Below are 23,426 nucleotides of genomic sequence, written 5' to 3'. Positions count from 1 at the left end.
ATATGGATGAAGAAAGGGGGCAAGCAGGTTGAAACTTGCTGTTCAGGGAATGTTTGAGCCCTAGTTTGATGGCCACTGTCCTGGAAGCAGTCTGAGACAGACAAAGTACACCCGGGACTCCCACTTCTGCACAGAACTTCATAATCTCCCATGATCCAGGGTTTGCCTTAACAGCCACAGTACAGTCTTTACAGATGATAATTTACTAAATGAGGGAAGAGTCAGTCTGGGTAAGAGTATGCTAGTAGACACAGTGTTGAATCAAGGGCATCACGATATGAAACAACAAAAGTAACCCCTGGAGGTTTTGTACAAGAACAGGGACTTGCTGGGGTGTATACCTATCAGTTTCCTGTTGGTCTGGCAAGTATTCTCTCTTTTTTGTCAAACTCTTTCCTCCTTTTCTATTTGTCCTTAACAGAAAGGAAGCAATTGCCTGATCGGAGAATGTAGGGTAATGGAAGAGATTTCATTGCAGTGAACCCCTGCCTTGATACAGGTCCAGCTTGTTCAGCCAAGTGAGTATTTTGCTATGCACAGGGTAACTGTTAAAATTGGGTACTTGAGAGTCTCTGTCCCAACTGGTAGCATGCTCTTTCAGAAGTGGGAAAAGGAGTAAGTCATGGTCACCAGAAGAGATGGGGAGGCAAAAACTGGCTCAGTAAGAAAGTGTATCCAAGGTAGAGGGTACACTGCCATGTTTTATTCTCTTACCACCATGGACTTAAGTGGTATTGTACTTGTATAATTAGGAATACTATTTGACTTCTTTGAGTAAAGAGCTGAACTGGAGTTGGGATACTTCAGCAGAAACAGATGAAAAAATAAGGATCGTAAATGCTATTTGTATTGTAGTAGGTCATAGAAGTTCTAGTCAGATGCCAAGATATCACAGTGGAAATGCAGAACAAACTGATGAAGCATTTTAGTTCAGAGTCAGAATGATAAAGTTTTAGATACTTTAGGCAAGCAGTAGCAAAAAAGGCTTTGATATTATTACATTGCTCTGATTTCATTATTTAAGAGAGCCCAGTCCCACAGAAATATCCTCGCTGCTGCTAGAGAGCAGGTTTCCTGTGTATCAACACAAGATTAAGAGCCATCTGCATGGAGATGCTCTGTGTCTGTGCTTCTGCTGGCTCTTTAATCATTGAAGGAAGATGTGTCATGCTTCCCAGGGCCAACACCCTCTTGTAACCACTGACTACCTTTGTGGCTTCTTGCAGAGCAGTGTCAGTAATGCAGTAGCCTTTTCACTACCTTGCCTTTTTGCTCCAAGTTCCATTGATTTGATTCTTATGGAACTCTTTGTTCTTAATCTGTCTCTTGTCTGGCTAGCCATGTTTTTTCTTTGCTCAGGTTGTATAATGTAGTAGTGTTCTATTTTTCAAGTATTTACATTGGCAATGTGAAGGGGAGCTGTTCCCCTGCAGCTTTAGTTTACTCTGGAGCTGAGCAGAATGAGAATCTGAGTATGATGACTTACTCCAGTTCATACAAACTCCTCATGAATGGTGAAGTCCTTATATACCCAGCATATTTGGCTAAATTGCAAGTAATCTCAAAGGAACTGTTGTTTAATAGGATTAGTTAGTTTTAATTTGTGTTGAACTGTAAGGTAGGTAGAGATATTCTGGGGGATAATGTACTCTAGGCAAATTTTCCTGAGGGAAAGGCCAAGTTAGGAAAATGAGCAGAAACATTTCTAAGCTACTCTGTCTCATGGTATTTTCTGGCCCTGTTTTTTACAGTGTTTCCTTTGAAATGATCTCACCAGATATATTCAGAACAGTTTTACAGTTTATTGATAAGTGTCATGGTTTAACCCCAGCCGGTAACAAAGCACCATGCAGCTGCTTACTCGCTTCCCCCTTGCCCAGTGGGATGGGGGAGAGAATTGGGGGAAGAAGAGAAGTAAAACTCATAGGTTGAGATAAGAACAGTTTAATACAACAGAAAGGAAGAAACTAATAATGATAATAATAAAAGAATTGGAATATACAAAACAAGTGATGCACAATGCAGTTGCTCACTACTTGCCAACCGATGCCCAGTTAGTTCCCGAGCAGCAATCCCGCCCCCGGGGCAACTCCACCCAGTTTATATACTGGGCATGACATCACATGGTATGGAACATTCCTTTGGCCAGTTTGGGTCAGCTGTCCTGCCTGTGACCCATCCCAACTTCTTGTGCCCCTCCAGCCTTCTTGCTGGCTGGGCATGAGAAGCTGAAAAGCCTTGACTTAGTGTAAACGCTACTTAGCAACAACTGAAAACATCACTGTGTTATCAACATTCTTCTCATACTGAACCCAAAACATAACACTATACCGCTACTAGAAAGAAAAGTAACTCTATCCCAGCTGAAACCAGGACAGTAAGTTTTGATTGTCTCTCTTAGTTTTGAATTGCTGGGAGGTTTCTTCCTCTTAAGGCATAAGCCTAAGCCACCACTTTTTCACAGCTCAGGCAACTATCATAGCCTTCTTGCTTTTGACACCTGGTTATTGCCTGAAGAGAGCTTCCTTCGCTTGGGCAATCTGAGTTGTGCCTGAAATGTCATTTCGATATATCTTGCTAGTTGCCACAGGAAACAATATTGCTTTGGCAAGGAACTGTACAAAATGACGTCCTACTGCATCATGTGCCAAAAAAGAAAATGGGAACAGTGAAATTGGACTTTTGCATGGCTCAAAGTTTTGAATTATTTGGTTAAAAACAAAACAAAACCAACGCCACATAATTTAACATGGAAATTCTAGGCTTATGTTTTGTAAGAATGGTGTGTTAAACTTAGCCATTTTTTTCACAGCCTGGCCTTATGCCCAAGTCAGCTGAGTTGCATTAAGAATTAGCACAGATTTAATCCACTGAATTGTTTAGCAGATAAAATCCCATGAGTGCTTCATATGCATTTCATACAGTCTTCCTTAAAAAGAAAATACACGTCACTGGAGTCTTGACCATACAGCACAGAAGTCTCCTTTCATGCTGCAATGCTTAAGACTTATTTAATACCAAAGAGTTAGAAAACATACAATGATCTGGGGTGCAAACTTGCTAACCAGAGGGTTTTTTCAATAAAGCAACTAAAAAGTATATGAAGTGCAAAATTGTTTACCTTATTTAGTGTAATTTATTCCAAAACTTGAAAATGTATTTTAAATCTTGTAATCTGAATTCTTTTTAACCGGGCATTATCATGCTGGATTTTTTTGCAGCCAGGTTACAAATCTCAGAAAAATAAGGTTTGCATGGAAAGTTCTTGGCAGATCTGTCTTGCAACAGCACAAACAAAACTGCATAACAAGGAGGCATTCATTATTTCTGTCTTTTTACCCTCTGTTATTACAGTCACCAGCTGTAAGGTTACTGGCATCTTTGAATCTTTCTAATAAAAAGCATAGGGAGCAGTCATTCGAGGGTGGTTGTAAGAGATACGTTGCATTTTTGAAGCTTGCTTTCTTTTTTAATAGCTATTGTGCTTTATCAAGCTGAGCTAATGTATTGTCTGCTTGTTCTCGCAGCAAACAAAGTTTAGGAAACTAACTGAATTTCAGAAGAACAAATCTGTGGTCCTAAAGTGTGCAATTAAACTACAGATGGACAACTTAGTGCCACCATCTCGTGAGAAGTGGAGGTTTGTCTGCTTAGTATTTGTAACAACTCATTGATAAATACTGCAAATGATTCACAGAAGCAAAAGCTCAAGAGAGAGTTAAAGATGTATGTTTTTGGAACATTGTGATGTATTCTCATCTCTTTTGGTTATCTTGAATACCATAGTCTCATATAATTGGTGTTTATTAGTATTTTCACTTATTCAGTGCTTTCAAGTCTTCAGTTTTATCACACCTTGACTGTATTGGCTGGTATGTCTAGCTTAAAAGAGAAAACAAAACATTCTCTCTTTTATGCAATAAAACCTAATTACACATACCGAGTTTTAGATGTATCCCTTAAGACAAAGTACTTCAGTTTTGTATTTTCGTATTTAATAGTATACTTCCTTGCAGAGCTTTGTAAGAACAACATTTATGAGAAAAACCCATACACTACCCAGTGTTTGGTACAGTGCCATTCTTTGACTGATCAGAGGAGCCAAGCCGTGTTCTGAGAACGTCTACATCTCAGTTTTAGGTAGGTGGGGGCTTGGCTGGACTTACACGAGGGGATGGAGTGGAAGATGTTTTCAGACAAGTCATTTCTACTTCTTAGGTTTGGATTTGGGGGGATATTTTTAATTGATGTGCTGGTACCCACAAGGGCTGATTTAGCTGGAATTGTACTAGGAGCTCAGTCATTTTGTCTGAACTGGGTTTCTCAGAAGAATATAAATAAGAGAGCTACCTGAGAAACCTGTAAGTAGAGCCAAGCTTTGACATGGTAAGTATTCAGAGGTGGACTGTTAAGGCCTAGGGTAAGGTCAGTTTTGGATTTACACAGACTTGGTCCCCTCATTGTTTACCTCATCTGTCTTTGGACTGATGCATGGGACTTTGGTATTCCCAGGTTGGGATATAAGCCGAAAGCCTTTTACTCCCTCACAGACTAGAGACTTTATGCCAGAAGACAGGTATAAATAATGCTGAGACTTGCTATTCAGTCCTGTTACTTTGTCATTCTTCAATCTGTGCTTTTTTGTCTCAGGATGACGGTTACACATTTATGTATACAGTAGCATTTGCCTGGGAGGGCAGTTCATTTTTGCCATGAGTGAATATTCAAGTGCAAGGATGAATTTAGTTTAAAAATATTATCAGATTAATGCTAATTCTTTTCATTGATGAAGAAATAAAAATAAATAAGCAAATGGAATTACTGGAATTTTAAGGTATGTTTTAGCTTGCAGATTACATAGGTTTTTTAACCTTAAAATTTGAGTAGTGTATTGGTTTGGTAATGACTTGATCATGGCATGTTTAGCTATATTGAAATACATTTTTAGTAAAAAGTTCTAACACTTAGGAGGCTACTTTAGTTCATTTTTACATATAAATGTTTAGAAAATTATTTTCTAAAGAATTAAAGGGGTAGAACAGTACTTGAAATCATAGTTAAATGACACTGTGAATAATTTCTGAGGCTAACAGTATCATGTGATGCAAACCATTTGTCCAGTACATAATTGTTCTTCTATTTCAAGTTTCAGCATGGTAGCTTTCTATTGATAAGCTTTACCCTGAGTTAGGTGTTGTCCATACTAGTGCAGCCAGCATAAAAACTATATTGTGTATTATGACTAATGGGACAGAAATATAGTCATGGTAAGACCAGATTCAGGTTGCTTCTTTACCACTGTGTTATTTTCTAGAGCTAATGAAAACCATGGTCTCCCAGGTGATAGGAAAAAAAAAACTTTGGGCTGTTTCAAAGGGCTGTACATTATTCAGTAGGGAGGAACTGGCAGGAGACTTCAGCCCTGCTTTTCTAGCTTCCCCGGTTTATGGGTTTTGGAGTTTATGAAAAGGAAATTATGAAAAAAAATTAGCATTAACCATAGCAAATGTTAATCTTTTCACTCATTCTTTTCTATGAATGAGAAGTAAATAGGGAAGAAACACATCTAGGGAAGGAACAGTGAAATTGATGCACATATTTTGGAGATAAAAGAAAGTAAAAAATGGTTTGCGTTTTGAAATTAAAGCCATCTGGTATACTTTCCTGTTAAAAAAGTCATGGACAAATGGCCTACTTGATGACCAAGTATTTATATTGCATTATAATCCTTTTGGAAAGGATTTTAGCTGAAGGTGTAACTTTTTGTGGTAAACTAAGTCACAATTTTTTTGTCCTCTATTTTGCTTAGCAGTCATGTACAATGTCTTTTTTAGCATGTGACAAAGATCTGTGCTAGTGAAATTAATGCCAAGTACACCACAGGTCTGCAAAATTAATATTGGAGACCTGCAGTATGTCAGTGGAAAAAAATATCCACAAGGTGTATTTTTTTAATTAAACTATTAAGACTATTGAATAGTCTGTACACAAAGAGTGATGTTTGAGAACTTTAAAAATCTGTAGGCTAGAGCCCAACAGTAACAGTCACTTAGAGCAGTGGTGAAGGCTGACATAAAGGAAGCTTTTGAGACCTGAATCCTGGAGCTGGGTAGCCACCAAGCCCACCCCTAGCAGAAAGTACAGGAGCTGGAAGGATCCTCTGTTTTGGAACAGCTGCCAATGGCTTCCAAAGGTAATAGTCACAGCTGGCAGTCACTCAGTAGTGGGGACATCCTGAATTTGGCTTCTACTCTGGCAGCAGTGAGTTGGCTTTTTTGTAGATGCAGTTATAGCCTTTCTGTGTCCTTTAATAATTTTTGTCTGAGGGATTCAACTAGGCCAATTTAAGACTTCATGCAGAGACAGAATAGGGACCAAATGTAATGTAGGGAAGTATGAAGGCTAAACCTAATGATTGACATAGATTTTAACAAGACGACTGGTAAAACATCTAGTTTCTAGCAGCTCTCCTGCATGTTTTCCAGACCGTTCTTAGTACAGTGGTTTCTGCTCTCAAAACTAGCAATGCTGGTAGGAGCTTTAGAAGTGGAAAGGGAAATTTATTATCCATTTACTCAAAAGGCTTATGGTGTAAACTTTTCCTTCAGTCTGTCACACTAATGGATTATAACACTGTGCTTCTTCCACCTGTCTCCCTGTAATACAAATGCAATGTACCAGAGCATAAACTGTTATGTTTAGCATACTTGCTGATTAATTAGAAGGGTCTTAATCTCTTAAGAAGTGATATGATTGGAAAGAGAGTTTATTGAGGGGGCACGTGTTAATAGACATTGAACACGGGTCATCTGGCAAGCTGGAATGTAATGATTCCTGTAGTTCCTTGTGAATTTTCTTTCCTTCCTCTCCCATCCTTTTTTCTGGGACCCTGGGTGGGGAGGGTGCAGAGGGTGGGAAGGGTTTAATTTCAGCAAGTGCATGTTGTGGGAGTGTTTTCGTGTTTTTAGAATAGATGCCAATCTCGTATGCTTCCAAACAGCCTTATTAATTGGAACACAAATCTAAATTGCAAACTGGTAAGCAGCTTTCAAATATAATGTTTTATATTGTCTCAGAAAGAAAATGAGATTAACATGAAAGGAGAGAATTTTTAATTCTTAATTCTGCACCTCTAATTAAGTTATATTTTAGGATTTATTCAGTCCTGTTAAATTCCACCTGAATTCTCCAAGAATCTCAGTTCCAGTTTACAGCTTACTGAAGTCCCTGGATATTTGTAATTGTCTTTGCAATCTTTCAATCAAATCCTTGTTCTGTAAGTCTGAGAGACCTAACAGAAATTTGTAAGTTGGTTTAAATGATTCTCATACCCTAAAATCATTCCTTTTAATTGGAAAAAGCTACTCTGTATCTTCTACAAAGAAGCTGGTAATTGTATTTGCTGTAGTTTTTACAGCCGTGCCAAGGCTATGGTGATAGTACATTAGAGAGTCCATCGATTCTCGAAGTAAATTTTATATTTGAGCATATAATCACATACATTAATTATGTTCATAATTTTTGCATGATTTGCCCCGTACAGTTATTTTCCTATGGATTAGTGGCATTTAATGCCAGAGCTTCAGGGAAGGACTGCTTTTTTTTTTTTTTTTTTTTTTTTTTAAAAACCCAGTTCAGTAATATGCTTTAAGAATTCCGATTTAATTAGATTATTTTTTTCAATTCCAATTTTACCACACATTTCTGTAGAGACTAATTTTGAGCAATATTTCCTTAGATTGTGGCTCTTCAAACAAAGAGAATGCTCAGGAAGCCTGAAAATCTTAGTCCAAGACTCCTTTTACTGATTATTTACTTTCAAAAAGCTTAGGAGTTGCCTGTTTGCACTAAGCAAAATTAGAAAAACTAGGCCTCAGAATAAGTATACTGCATGCAATATCTGTACTAAATCAAGACCTTTTGTATGAATATTAGCAGAATTGACTAGTTAATGGTTAGCCACCATTATTTGTTTTTAGATTATCTGGATTTTTCCTGTGTGGTTCCTTTAAAGCTGTCATTCAGAAGCCAGTGGAGTGAATGACTCAGATTCCTTCAATCAAAGAACTATTCATTAAGTATGCTTTGGGTTAGAGCTGCTGTTGACTACCTACCTACAAATCTGCTGAGTGGCTTCAAAATCCCAAAACATTAAAGAAACAGAAAAATATTTAGTTTCATAGCATTAGGTGGAGCATACACAGCCACCAATCCCCAAGTAAACATGCTTTGACTTCTGTGCCTTCTGAATGGAAAGACATCCTCCCTCCCTTTCATACAAGCAGTGGATGTTTTGTTAACCCCAATTATACATATTGTGGCATGCTTAAAAAAAAAAAAATCCAGGGAATCATTTTTATTCTTTAAGTGACATCTTCATAAACTTCATGCTCTTCATCCATTACAACATTAAAAAACATTAAGGCACTGTGGTTCCTTAGTTTAGAATCCTGATACATAGGATATATATTGAGACATTTAAAATAATTAATACTATAAAGAAAACCCCAAACTATTCCTCTTGATGAGACACATTCTTTTGAGGCATGTTTTAATTTTCGGATTTGTCAGTACTGACGCTTGCCACTTGAGAGACTGATGCATTAGGTGCTATTTGGACTCATGAGTTCATTCTCAGTAGTTTTGCAAACACTGGGAGCTCACTCTAAATGGCAAATTTGGACATCACGGGGGTATTTTGGCTACAAAGGAAACTTAAAATGCACTGTATTAAAACGTTTTGGACACTTACCCCTTGGGATATATTTATCTGTTAATCAAATCACTGTGTGGAACTCGAGAATGCCTTGCTTGCCAGATTCATGGACAGGTGCCTACAGGTTGTGTTCTGGTACAGGTTTTAATTAACGGGGTCACGCTGGGAGGTATCGCTGTGGAGAGCCAAGGCATATGCTACAGTCAAGCAGCTCTTTGAAATGCTTGTGATATGGTCTCTGAATTAGTATGGAATGCCTGTTTCTTACAGATTTAATGTGCCTGGGAGTAGAGGGATTTCAGTCTCCTGCTTTAATCCAGTCTTGTTTTACCAAATTATTTATTATTTGCAAGTGATGGGAAAGGTTAGTTCATGCTTCTAAAGAATGGCTGTGAGATGTTATAGGGCAAAGCGCCTGTTTTCAAATTGAGGGCAGAAATCCAAGGTGCCACCCTTGCTTTCCATGTATTTGATACAGAAATGATGAGTGAATATGGAAAAATCTTCTTGATATAATTTAAAATAGACCAAAAAGTGGGATACCTTAATAGTAATAATTTGTGCTTGAATTATTGTTTTCATTATTTATTTTGACTTTTAATCAATAGTTACTATCTTTGTTATTCTAACAAAAATTTTGCATAAAGTTGAAATAATCTGTTGCTGTATATCTATGTAGTAAATCTAAGTCAGTATGCATTAGTCCTTTTGTACATGCGGGTTTGTGTGTGCATTGTTACATTTCTGTAGCTCCGAATATTTATTTTAGAAGTTACTCTGAAGAGGTGTATTAATCATATATTTGAACAGGGGTTTCTAATAACAATATGTGATACTTTCCTTGGCAGCTACTGTACTGGAACACATGCAGCATAGACAAGATGAGAAAATTGTAAATTCTTGGTGTTTTACCAACTATACTAAGTAACAACGTGACTATACAAAATACAGATGCTACCTTTTTTTTTTTTTTAACACGACCTGGAAACCTTAAGATTTTCCATGATGACATCCCCAGATGAATTGCCCAGAATGTGCAAACATTCAAAAATCTTATTAAAATTTGCCTCAGATCTGATTAGCAGCATCAAGAGCTGAGAGAATGGGAATTAAATCCACCAAGGCTATTTATTACATATTTCAGCATTCTAAAAAAGCTTAGGAAAGTGACTGGACTAGAATGTTTATGCTTTATTTCAGGAAAAGTAGTATTTATTTAGTGAGCTCACAAAGCACAATATCTGTTCCAGAAGAGTTTTTGTTACATCTATCCTGATTAACTTCTCCATGTAAATAAAGACTAACATACTACATTATGTGGAAGCTTGCACTCCTTTTCAGTTGTGAGCACTTACGATAAAGCATATTACAATTTTTGTTGGAAAAAAGAATGAACTATCAATAGCTGTCCAGCCTTTATGAGCCACTCAAGGTACAGTAGATATACTGTATCTGTTCCTCAGTCATCTCTTTTTCAGACTGACCAGTTTACGTAGTTGTGTCTTGCATGGAAGCCCTTTCATGCCTCTGAATATCAATAGAATCCTTTTCTAAAACTTAATTTCAAGATCTACTGTAGCCTTTCTCTGACAAGGGGAGCAAGTGATGGGGAAATTCCAATTACAAGGAGCATTCATATAGGTGAACTGTCAGTTTATACAGTAATGTTCTCTATACCTTACCTATTTCCTACCACTTAAATTTGTTTTTTCTGACTGCTGTTACACACTGAACTGATCCTTTAACAAAGATATTCCTCTTAATCCTCAGATCTTGCTTCTGAATAGTCATGGCCAATTCAGAGCCTATCATTCTGTACTCAACGTCAAGATATCTGTCTGTGTACCTAGGTTTGCATTTGTCTGTCTGAATTTTACCTGTCGTCATAACCAAATCTTCTAAGGCCTTTGTAAAGCTCTTCTGTTGGCCCTTGTGTTAAGTATCTGAGAGATCATTGCCAGCAAACTTTCTTGCTTTCTTGGTCTTTAGGTTGCCATATCAATCTGCAAAATGGTACCAAGTTTTGCAGAATTCACTGGTGACTTCCCTCTGTCTACCATGGGACCCCTTATTAGTAAGTCCCTAATCTTTATTTCCTGTATTCTACTCAATGGTACGTCCATGCAAGACCATTTCCTCTTACCCTGCGTTTTTTTAATGTCCTTAAAACTTTCAGCAAGGAACCTCTTAACAGCTTTTGGAAAGTTGAGTATTCTGTATCAGTGACATTTCCTGTAATTAACAGAGGTGTTTCTGGTAACACAGAAGTTTTTTATTAGGTATTAACAGTTGTCCTTATTGAACAGCTCTCAAGGATTCCTAGATAATTGATGATGTAATGAGAGAGAGGGAAGCTGCTGGTTTTTATTAATAACATAATCCTGCAGACTTTTCAATACTTGGTTTCTTCTAGTCTTTAACCAGCTTGAATAAACTCTGTGACCTCCTTTATCTTTACTGCTGTGATGAAGTCCGAGTTCATCTTCTGAAAGACCATTATATGCTAAAGAAAAGAAAGATATTAGTGTGTATTATAAACAACAGTAGAGGCAGGGTTTTTGTTTGGAGGATGTAAATTTGTGTTGTATTTATAATAATTTGTTATGTAATAATGATCTTATAAAATGCAACATAATATGTCTATCTTCAAAGTGATTATAAAAAAAATAAATCAGTACCTAATTAGAAAGTGTTCATTACTAACAAAATAGTGTTCTCATGAAACAAATACAGGGTAGAGCAAAAATTGAAAGTCATGCATCCATAAGTGAATCATGGAATACACCCACTGACTACATTATTCCTTCCACAGAAATGCATATGCTAGACTTCTGCACTTTGCAGCTCAGAACAGCAGGATTATGTACTATGAACAAAAATGCTAAGTAGCTTTATTACAGCGTGGACAGTATTATTTAATCGTAAGAGCTTGAATGTGTCTGTAATCAAAGTGTGCAAACTCTTCTCCCGTGGCAGGTGAGGGCAGAATGGTAGCTTTCAACAAAACAACAGTGCCCTTATCATTATAAAAAGGTACTTCAATTTTATTTAATTAGATTGTTTCCATTAGATTAATATTTCTGTCACAGAAACCTACTGTTAGCAAAAAATAGAAAAGCTGATACATACAGGATGTTTGCGTGTTGGTATATGGACTTTATAGAGTATGAAGCATATCATATCATATTGAATATTGTTGAAATACTGGTCTTTATTTAGCATATGATGTTTTGAATTCCAGGAAATAACCTTATAAAAATGGAGGTAAGAAAAGGAAATTAGCCTATGTTAGAAACTCTCCAGGAGGGAAAATGAAGAAAAGAAAGTCAGTGCAAGCAAAGGCGAGTGACGAAGGTTGAATCAGAGAAAGGTTGGGATTTTCACAGAGAACGAGGCATGTATGGAGTGTGGGTGAAAGGTGCTTGACAGTTTTTCAGGTCTAGAAATGCCCACTTAATCTTTCCGGAAGCTCAATAGTCTCTTCCAATTGTACCAGTTAATTAAAAATCCCACACAGACCAAAACCCCCTATTTGCACCACCTTTGTGTTGCTACTGTGGTAATCTACTAAAGAGAAATCCAGCATACATTAAGATAGACCATGTTTCAAGTGTGACTGGACTTGAATGTTATAGAATGCTGCAGCCAGCTGCTGGAAGGCCCCCAGCTTTGTGGGTGGCTGTGTTTTAACCCCATTCCCACTGGCTGCTCTGCCCTGTTGTTCACAATGGCCAAGCAGCTAAAACCATCAGCCTTCTCGGGAGACCTATGTCCAAGCCTTAGTACTCTTTTCCATGAACTTGGTTTGCCTGGGGCAGTGGTCACACCTAGGCTGTCTTGCAGAGCACAGGTGGGAGTTAGGTCTGAAAGTCTCTTCTGCCCTGCAGTGAAATGTGATAAATTCTGGTGTTCTCATGCATTGTGCTGTAGTGTAAGTAAGGTATGTTTATTTATTATTGAAAATAATAAAAATAACTTACTCAGTTTGCAGTGTATGAACAGCTCTCTCATCGTGCCCTTCCAGGTGTTTTAAGTGGGTCAAGGCTGGGCATATCTTACTCCTCCATCATGTGCTGTAATAACGTTTTTTCTCATCTGTGCAAATAGTTGTGTGTTTGTACCATCTGGCAACTCAGGCTGTAAATACGGGAGTGGTGGGCGAGCCCACCCCGCAGACCTAAAGAGGGTCAACAGCCCCACGTTTAATCCCCCACACCGAAACTGAGCTCAGCGGTGACATCTCCCGGCGATGCGGTTTTCTCCTCCCGGGCCGAGTACGCAGGCCGGGCCGCCAAGGGCCTGGCCACCCCCGGGAGCGGGAAGCCCGCCCGCGTTGCCCGCCCCGCCCCGCGTCTCTGCCCGTGTAAGGCTGCGGGCGGCCTCGAGGGTTTGGCCTACCGCCCTCGGCCCAGCCCGCCCGGCCGCCGGTGAGGCGCGGCCGCGCCGCTCCTTCCTGTGCAGCCGGGAGCCTCCGCGCCTTCGTTCACTTCCCTCCGGCGCGCTCTCCCAGCGCTCTCCGGCGGCGGAGGGGCGGTGGCGGCTCCTCGCTTCCGCCGGCAGCTGGCCCGTCGCGGCTGGCCTGGGACCGCCGCCATTTTGTGAGGAGAGGCGGCGGCGCGCCGGCCGGTCGGTACCGACGGCCGGTCGGTAGCGGTACGTGGGGCGACGTCTCTCCGCCGCCAGCGAGGAGGAGGTGGGGGCCGGGCTCCGCCTCGCAGCAATGGGGTGAGGGTGCGGGCTGGGTGGCGGGGGAGGCTGTCGCATAGAAACGGTTCCGTGCCGTCTTGGTCTCCTGTGGGGTGGGTAGCTGTTGCCGGAGAGGAGGGCTGGGGCAGGCGGGGGAAGAGGCTGTCGTGCTGCCCGGGAGCCGCGCGGGCAGGGTCTTCCAAGCGGGGCACCGCTGGCGGCAGGACGAGACCCTCCCGAGGAACCCGTTAGGGCTGTAGTCTTTTTTCGTCAGCCTGGCACTCTTCGTGGGTTTGCTTCCCCCACCTGAAAGGCTACTGAGTTTGTAAAGAGGTTTGTTGTGGGAAGTTTTCACTAGGTACGAGAAATTAAGTGGTGAGATCTGGCTTCTGGTACAGCAGCGAGGGGGAGCATCCTCCATCCAGGCACCTGGGGTCTGCCCGTGTTCTACCTGCGGGTTTCAGTCAGAGGAGCTCATCTGACCGGTGGGCTTCCTGCTGATGCTTCATCGCTCCGAATTGCTTTGAGTTACGCAGAAAAAAAGCTGTTTGTAAACACAGAGATAGCTTTGTGTGTTTTTAGAAAGCTGATGTAAAACAAAGTTGACAGAGGTTGGTATGCACACTACAATTAATTCAGAAGAAAATGACGATATTTTGTGTACTTTGTTTACCGATTGTACCATAGCAAACGATTGGTGAGAACATCTGACACTTTCAGAGTCAACTACTGAAAGTTTCAGAATATAAAAGTTACGGTTATTTATGGACGCTTAATTTGTCTTCCTTGTATTACAGTAGAGATTTGGCAAATTGATCATGTAGGTCTTTGCTTTTTCTTTGACACCCTGAACAAACAGAGCTGGACTCTAAACAGATCTCAAAGTTTACAGCCTTTTTAAATTTGAGTGGACTTTGAAAAGGACAACAAAAGAAGTGGTCTTGGGTGGGTCCTGTAGTAAATTTCACATCCTTTTCAAAATTAATAATTTTGTTTGTTTTTTCATAGTTTAGAAGAATGCGTGTTTTGCTTCTATATCTCATCTTAGAAACAACTAAACTCTCTGAGGATCTAAGATGACTGACTCTCAAAATGGATAAATTTCCAGACAGATAGTGAAAATCAAAGTTTTTATTCAACTGCAAATGTCTAATACTGAAAGCTAACTATAGGTGGATCTCTCTGTATTGTTCCATGCTTCCACTGTTATTTTAAAGTATTGCTTTACATTGCATCAACATTGTTAAGACCAAGCTAATTTTTAAACAAGGCAGTTTCTAGATCTTTTTGGGGATTGAGAGCTGCTTTCTAGGTTTGCAAATATGTTTCCTAGGCTTTATTTTTTTTGTCGTAATGGTAAAATGTACATTTCTCAATGATAGTTTCTAACAACTAGCAATTTTCTTTCTAGTGTGCTGAAGCATGTTTTTACCAAGATCTGTTAAAGTCAAGAGGACTGCTGATGAGGACAAAAGTTGTACAGCTAAGAAAAATAGATTGTCTTCTGGAGGGTCTTTGCTAGAGGAGACCATCGAGTTCCAAGACTGTAAGTCAGATAGAACAGAAACTTCTGCTTCAAAATGCAATTTGAATGAAGTTGTACAAGAATGTACAGAACATATAGCTGGAGACCTTGGTGTTGCTAATACAACTTTGGGAAAGGACAACCAAAATACTGATGAAGATAGCTCTTCGGAAGAACCCATAAAATCCTTCAGCAAATCTCAGCGTTGGGCAGAACCTGGAGAACCTGTATGTGTTGTGTGTGGTCGCTTTGGAGAGTATATCTGTGATAAAACAGATGAAGATGTTTGTAGCTTGGAATGTAAAGCCAAACACCTTCTACAAACTCAAGCAAAGGAAAAAAAGCTAAAATCTGATCAACTCACAAAAGCAGAATCTCAAGCAGAAACTCACCTGCTTAATACACCTTATTTCTACAAAGATCATTCCTTTATTTTAGGTTTGCGAGATGAGCAGATTGAGAACCTTAAACTGCAGCTAGGTATTGCTGTCCAGGGCCAGCAAGTTCCAAGACCTATTGTAGAGTTTGAACACTGTGGTTTTCCTGAAACTTTAAACCATAATTTAAAGAATTCTGGCTATGAAGTCCCAACTCCCATCCAAATGCAAATGATCCCTGTTGGACTATTGGGGAGGGATATTGTGGCTAGTGCAGACACTGGCTCCGGAAAAACAGCAGCCTTCCTACTCCCTGTTATTATGAAGGTTTTGAAAGAGGTAATGAAACTTAATGTTTAGAGAAAGTGGTTTGCAACTTTATCTCTTGGATTCCCAGTGTAACTGGGAAAGTAATTGCAGTGCTTTTATTGACATTCAGTTATTTATTTTACTTTTGATTAATGGAGCATTGGTTCTTGGAGGGAGGGGAGTTGCTGATTATGTTTAATGACTTTGAATGTTTTTTTACTTTGGTCAGGAGATAAAGCAACTCTATTAATACTACCTAGTATACAGTTTCTCCGTGTTAAGAAAGGTAACTAAATTCTGTGGTAAACTTCCTAAATGACTTAAAATAGAAAGTTAAAATAATTCAAGGCCCTCTGCAAGAAGTTATTACTGTATCTTGATATATCAGATGGCTGAAAGAGATTTTTTGGCGTTTGTGTAATTTCGTAGAGTAATTTCTGTTGGAATATGTTCAGCTGACCATCAAATAACTACAGGAATTTGGAGTAATACAGTTTCTGAAATCCTGTAGTTACACAGTCTCCCTTTTGATACTGTGGGAAAAAGCAATTAAGAAAACTTTCACGTCGTAAGGACATGAATGTATGATGAGAAGTAATGGCAAATAGTATTTTGTACCTTGTGTGTGGTTCAGTGTTGCTTTTTGCTTTAGTGGTTTTATTCAAAAAGGGATGTATAAGAATATATTTGAAAATTCTGGACCTGATTCTAGTTGATGTTTTGGACTGTTTAGATGCCTTTATAGATAGATATACACACAAACGTGTGTGTGTGTAATTTTTTTCAAAAGAATAAAGATTATTTAAGTAACTTTTAATCTTTACAGTACTATAGCATTAGTTTTAAGAATGGAAGCATTATATAGGAGCATTTTAAGAACAGGAGTATTACACTCTAGTACCTCCTCTGTCTGATTATGATTAAAGTGTGCAAGACAGTTTATATGCTTATAATAACATGCACAAAATTGGAATCTCAATGAATAATACTTAATTTCTCTACAGGATCTTTCTCATTCTTCATCTTCAGGGTACTTTACAAGTTAATGTATATGTCAGGAAATAATTTTATTTTGTTTAAAATAATTTTCATTTTTAATGTAGAAGAGAGATGAGATGTTAAGAGCATAAGGGTAATCTGGTTATGAGGTACTTGACAGTTCCTGGCTTCTCCACATCTACGTAGATACTTTTTTTTGTGGTGGTAAGTTGTTAAGTTAAACGCTGTTGCGCACTTGAAAACAACTCAAGAAGCCCTTCTTGACACAAGTATTTAACTATGTAGTTCCTTTGATGATTCAGTGGGAAAGGAACAACCTCCTACTGTTGGTCACTTGGAAATATTCCAGTTGGGGACCAGAAAGAAACACATACCATCCAGAAAACTGCTAAGTGAATTCATGTTTGTGGTATCAATATATGAGAGCACTTTATTTGCTGAAGAGTTGATCAGTATTACTGAAATAATGCTTCTTGGAGCTAGACCGTTATTCTGCCTTTTTGTCCCCCCCTGTTTTACCTTATGTTCTTTCTACTTTGTTAGTATGTGTTAACTGGAGTTAGTAATCTATATTAATCTGAGAGGAATTACTACCCTGTAATTTTGTGTTTTCTGGGTTGCAGAAGTTCAATGAGGTCATAATTTGGTTGCAGATCCTTATATAAGGAATAAAAAATTAAGACTGTAGCACTTTAATGATTCATGTCTACCTGGCTGACTAATGGTGGGTCAGAGGGGCTATTAATTTTGTTCTTAAATTTCAGGGATATATGTTTTTGCTGTATAAAGTTCCTATCACTGCTTATCTTCTCTGGTTAATACTTAATGGTTTTACTTAGTAGTGTGCAAGACAGTAAAGGGAAATAGTCTGTTCCTGTAATATCAAGACTTCTAAAAACTTCTTTTAATGATCTCTAGATTCAACTAGCGTCCTGTGTTTTGAGTTCAGGCAGAATTTATTCTGAATTTCTGTTACAGATTCAGTGCAATAACTAAAATAGAAAAAAGCAATCTTTAGAAATGACTGCTAGTTTTCTGGGCCTTTGTTTGTTGTCAGGAAGCTATTCTAACTGTGTGCTTACACATGCATTAATTTTTTGTTTTTAAAAGTTGAGTAATTGAGGGATAGACTTCCTTGGCCTGCACTGTTAAAGGTATAATCCCTTTCTACCTTCTGTCTTCAAATAGAAAGGGTATTAGCAGTCTAACTGTATCCACAGTAGTTGCACTATATAATTTAGATTTTAGTATTGGGAGATTTAATCTCGAAAGCTTTTTATCTAAATAATAAAGCAATTCCATGTTCAACCAGATTTCTCCCCGTTTTTCTAGACAGAAACTCCATCCGCCCTTATTTTGGCACCAACAAGGGAGTTAGCAATTCAGATAGAGACACAAGCTAAAGAACTGATGGCTGGTTTACCAAACATGAGAACAGTTCTCCTTGTAGGAGGTTTACCATTGCCACCACAGCTTCACCGTCTCAAGCAAAGTGTTAAGGTAAGGACTATAGCATGGAAAGATCCTGTGGAGAGTTATGTTTTTCGTGACACTCACAGAAAAGAAAAATGTTACTGTTGACGTGTATGGACACACAAAGATGTGTTTTTCCTAAGTCTAAACTACTAAAATAATTGTTAGCTCTTGAAAATTTTACAATAATACAGTTGTTTGTGGGGTTTTTTTTAAACATTTTTACTTGTGATTAAACATATAATAACTTCTTTGGTTTTTAGACAGTTTCATGCATGATACTGCTGCTTTCAAAGACTGAAATATGCCATTTTATGAGACAAGGAGTTGTAATTTACAGCAAAAATAGTTCGTTTTTAATGCAGATTACATTGCTTGTATTCAGACACTTTCATTATGAGAGTTCCAAAAGGTCCATTTAATTTTGAGGCTTCATAATTTATTAAGTTATCTGTAAAAGTTTTACGACTTACATGAATGCAAGTAATTTCACTAATTAGTGCCCTTCTCACCTATGTGCTGTAACTTTATCGTTTTTCTAGGACATTCATCTGTCTGTCATGGAATTTCTAACTTCTGGGTTGTTGTTTGTTTGTTTGTTTTTGGTTTTGTTTTTTGGTTTTCTTTCTTTTTTTTTTTTTTTTTTTTTTTTTAGGTTATAATAGCAACACCTGGAAGACTTCTTGAGATCTTAAAGCAAAGTTCTGTTCAACTGCATGGCATAAAAATTGTAGTGGTGGACGAAGTAAGTTTTTAGTTACCGGTGCTGTATTGCCTATACAGAGGTCCTTGAAGAGCCAGTGTGAGTGGCTAGTCTAACTGATTAAACATACAGAGTGTTCCTTATAAAGATAAAACATATTTATTAAGAGAAAAATTCATTTTTTAACACAATTTGAAATGTGTTTGAACAATGCATGTTCTATTGGCTATAAAAGACTTGGATACCTGACAGGGTATTACTCCTAGACCAGTGTGAACCATTTGTTTTTAATTTTCTCACGTAGCTTTTCTTCTGACTGAAAATACTCCTGCATTTGGATTATTACATACCAATCATACACGTTATGGTTCTTCTGTCAATTCAAGTTCAGGATTCTCCTGTTCATGGAAAAATCTGGTACAAATCTAATATTTTTCCCTTAGGTAGATACCATGTTAAAAATGGGTTTCCAGCAGCAAGTGTTGGATATTTTGGAAGACATCTCTCATGATCATCAAACCATACTGGTGTCAGCCACAATTCCAGTGGGCATTGAAAACTTAGCAAATCAGCTTCTGCACAATTTTGTAAGAATAACAATTGGAGAAAAGAATCTGCCGTGTTCCAATGTTCGCCAAATTATCTTGTGGGTAGAAGAACCCTCTAAAAAGAAAAAGCTGTTTGAAATACTAAATGTAAGTGTAATATTTTTCTCATAAGAACAACTTATAAAATTATTCATATGTTTACACATCTCTGTCAGGTTCTCATCTTCAATTCTAATCTGTATGTAGGGAAGAGGTGGAGTGAGGTCAAGCATATAACTGCACTAACTAGTTCAGTAGTTCTGCAATGTAGGAGCTTTAATGGCAATTTCAGGGATTACTCCACCCCTGTCACTCACACCTCCTTCTGTGCAGCAGCAAACCAGACTCCTGTGCTGGGATCCAAGTTAAAAATTGTAATTTTGATAATTTTTTTGTGATTCGCAGTATGGCATCTGAATGATTTGTACTGGTTGCCTGTGAGTGGTAGAGGAACAGGACTTTCTTAAACTGTCATAGCTGCTTTATGGCTTGGGAGTGGTTTATCATTTTAAAAGTCATTAAAGAAACCAGTGAGAAAGCTACTTTAGTTCTTTCTTGAATTATATGAATAATAATACGTATCTTTTATGAGTACTTTGGGGGGGAATTTTGGAGTCTTGGCTGAGGTTATCCAAGAAGCAAATAGGAATCTTTAACTGAGCCTCAGAACTTATATTATGTAACATTTAAAGAAACATGAAAGCAAGCTTCTGACTTCTAAAAAATGCATGTACTGATATCAACTTGGGTTCTGAGTCTACAAATCATTATATGTTTATGATGTACAGCTTTGTATAGTTTCATGACTGGTACCTTGTTCCTTCTTGTCTAGAGTCTAAAAACATTTATTCATCTGAAAGTCTTGTTAATATTAGAGATAATGAGCAGATGAAATCGAATCCCAAGTTGCTGCTGATGAGCAGCAAACTGTTGTAATACCTTCTTACGTGAACTGTTTAATTTTACAGGATAAGAAACTCTTCAAGCCTCCAGTGTTGGTATTTGTGGACTGTAAGTTAGGAGCAGATCTGTTGAGCGATGCTGTTCATAAGATTACAGGATTGCAGTGTACAGCTATGCATTCTGAAAAGTCTCAGGTGGAAAGAACAGATATATTACAGGTTTGTGCCTCCTAAAGTTATGGCTTTTTTGATAGATTTAAAATGGCCAATTTTTTTTAAAGGTGGCTTAATTTGAATGTGTTATGTCATAATTTACTGCCGTTCTGCAGTAAAACCTAGAGTATTGCTGGGGGAGAGGAGAGACAGATGGGACCAAGCAAAACTGTAGATAATAATGCCATTTTAAATGCAGATAAATGCTGGAGACTATTTCCTAGGTTATTTGCTTTGAAATGGGAATTCAAATATGCATTTAACTTTAATTGATGATTATTTTATTAAAATTGTGATTTTGATCTCTCTTTAATTAGCTCTGTGAATTATATTCCTATTCAAATCAAGAATACAGGAGGGGCCATTCTCTCTTCTGCAATAGAATAATCCCACTAGGTGTGTTCTTATGCTGTGTAACTAACCCTAGCCTATGCTTGGAGAGGTTCAAAATACAAATAAGGAAAAAAGAATTAATTTTTGGTTATTCCTCCCTTGCCAGGGATTACTTGAAGAGAAGTATGAAGTTATAGTAAGCACTGGAGTCCTTGGACGAGGGCTTGACCTTGTCAATGTCAAACTGGTAGTAAATTTTGATATGCCTTCAAGTATGGATGAATATGTACATCAGGTAAATAAATGAATTACTAAAGAATTATTTGAAAAGTATACTGAAATATGACATCCACCTATGGAAATTTAAATTAAACATAAAGATTATTTTCCTCTTCAGAACATTGTTTTTATAGGAAAGGAAAGAAAGGTGCTGAATATCTCTTCCGTAAGTCTCTTATGTAAATTACTAAAATCTAGAACACTGTTCTTGTGTCTCCTATATAAGTTACTAAAACCTAGAATAGTGTTCTTATATCAGTTATGTTTGCAGTATTATTCTTCCTGTTTCGTACTCCCTTGTATCATTTTGTGTCTATTGAAAGCAAAGTTTACCATGTTTTTGCTATCTGTGTGAAGAAAGGCCAAATACCCCTCTTTATGCTGCAGTTCATCTCCAGTGTGGGATGTGCATGTAATACAATCAGGAAACCAGTTGTGAACTTTATTTTCGTTCTCTCTTCATACTCCAGTATCTCCTCTGATTTTTTTTTTTTTTTTTGCTGAGGATTTTCTGCTTTAAAAAAGATGGTATGTGGGTTGTGTGTGTGTGTGTGTGTATGTATTTATGTGTATGTACACGCACCCCAACCCTAGTTTGGCTAGCAGATCAAGAGAACTAATTATTGCCCTCTTTTTGGCACTTACGAAGCCACAGTACTCTACTACTGTGTCCAGTTTTGAGACTATCAACTATAAGAAAAGCCAATAAACTGGAGAGAGTCCAGGCAAAGTCAGGGGGCTGGCCCACGTAACACGTGAAGAGAGGCAGAGGGAACTGGGCTTGTTCGGGCTGGAGTAGAGATTTAATTGGCGTCTTGTATTTGGTAACGGGCTGTTACAGAGGCGACAGAGGCAGACTCTTCTTGGAGATGCAGAGTGAGAGGATGAGAGCTAACAGTCACAACTTGCTGCAAGGGAAATTCTGTCCTCATAACAGGGAAAAGTGTTTTTCACAGTGAGTGTAGTCAGGCAGTGGAACAGGCTGCCCTGAGAGGTGGTGGGACCTTTGTGCTTGGAGACACTTGAAACTCCATAGGACAAGGCCCTGAGTGAACTGATCTAACTTTGAATTTAGCCCTGTTCTGAATAGGTGGGAAGGACCTCTGGAAGTCATCCAGTCTCATGAACTCCTGAAGTATTCTGTGTTACTAACTGCAGTACACCTCTCTGGTTTTTAATTATCTTTCTGCTAAAGTTTCAAGTAGTAAATAAATAAAAATGGTCTTTCCTAGCATCAAAACTATACCAATATTACCATACTATTTCTTCCTAAATAGAGAGTCTTTGTAGATTCTTTTCTAATTTGTTCAAGCACTTTGGCTAACATTGATAAATAATTTTAAGTTACTAGAATATTGAAAGTAAAGGGCATTTTTGTGGTCATGCTTGTATATATAGTGCTTGATACAGGATACATGTATGTGGCATTGCTATAATAAAAAATTTTTAAAACATTTTGTTTGGACCAGATTCACTGTAAGCCTTTGCCCATAGGCTATATGATATATCTCAGTATCAATATTGGACTTCTGGTATGTCCTACAAGCAAGTTGTAATTTTAGATGCATTTAAGCTAAAGCTTCAGATCTGCATATCCTGAATTCAGGAAGTTTATTAAAACTTTGTGCTGAGAGGATGGGATAAAGAGATTTGGCCTTGTCACTTAGGTTAGTTGCTGGTGTATAACAGAAAATAACCTGTAAGGATATTTGAAGGACTTCCATTTAATATTGATAACTTAAAATGAGTTTTTGCTTTTTCAGGTTGGAAGAGCAGGGAGGTTGGGTCACAGTGGAACTGCAATTACTTTTATCAATAACAACAGCAAGAAGCTCTTTTGGGATGTTGTGAAGAGAGTAAAACCAACGGGCACCATTCTTCCCCCGCAGCTGCTGAATTCCCCGTATCTTCATGACCAAAAGAGAAGGGAACAACAGAGACTTAAACAATTACAGAATAGCCTTGTAACAGGAGATAATATTATGGACATTATTAGAAAACACGACAAAAATAATTCTCAGAGGTAATAAAGATATAGTTATGTAATTATAATGAAAGTGTGATTAAAAATAAACATGGAATTATGATGCCTTGTATATTGCCTTTTTTAAAGAAGTTTATTCAGTTTTTTAAGGAGTCTCATTTTTATCTCATCTTTATTTTGAAATACAGACTATTGTAGTGCCTAGTAAAAATACTCTATGTAACCGTCTTCTGGTAATTTTTATGTCATATTGAAGTAAGATCTTTGCAAAGGACCTCCCCTTGCCCCCCCCCCCCCCCCCAAAAAAATGGTGACAGATTAGTTTCTGAAAACAAGCCTC

At 38.1% G+C, this 23,426-nt stretch overlaps 1 protein-coding gene across 6 annotated transcripts in view; it reads left to right on the top strand.

The window, feature by feature from the left end:
- The window catches only part of DDX59 (DEAD-box helicase 59), a 29,943-nt gene extending 6,754 nt beyond the window's left edge, over positions 1 to 23,189 (top strand). For 2 of the 6 annotated variants that reach the window (XM_052800990.1, XM_052800989.1), the window contains exons 2-8: positions 14,814 to 15,643; positions 17,945 to 18,112; positions 18,741 to 18,830; positions 19,232 to 19,483; positions 20,344 to 20,496; positions 20,990 to 21,118; positions 22,866 to 23,189. In XM_052800990.1, the coding sequence (XP_052656950.1) occupies positions 14,825 to 15,643; positions 17,945 to 18,112; positions 18,741 to 18,830; positions 19,232 to 19,483; positions 20,344 to 20,496; positions 20,990 to 21,118; positions 22,866 to 23,129 (1,875 nt within the window). In that variant the 5' untranslated portion in view covers positions 14,814 to 14,824 and the 3' untranslated portion in view covers positions 23,130 to 23,189. Of the gene's footprint in view, positions 1 to 13,238; positions 13,410 to 13,843; positions 14,348 to 14,813; positions 15,644 to 17,944; positions 18,113 to 18,740; positions 18,831 to 19,231; positions 19,484 to 20,343; positions 20,497 to 20,989; positions 21,119 to 22,865 lie in introns of those variants that run through there. The other 4 variants (XM_052800988.1, XM_052800991.1, XM_052800992.1 and 1 more) reach the window with 4 other exon arrangements.
- Positions 23,190 to 23,426: the final 237 nt, after the last annotated feature.

Source organism: Harpia harpyja, chromosome 11 (genome assembly GCF_026419915.1).
Source record: "Harpia harpyja isolate bHarHar1 chromosome 11, bHarHar1 primary haplotype, whole genome shotgun sequence".
NCBI classification, from domain to species: Eukaryota; Metazoa; Chordata; class Aves; order Accipitriformes; family Accipitridae; genus Harpia; species Harpia harpyja.
Note: the sequence above shows the minus strand (reverse complement) of the source record. Positions and strands in the feature narration are given on the sequence as shown.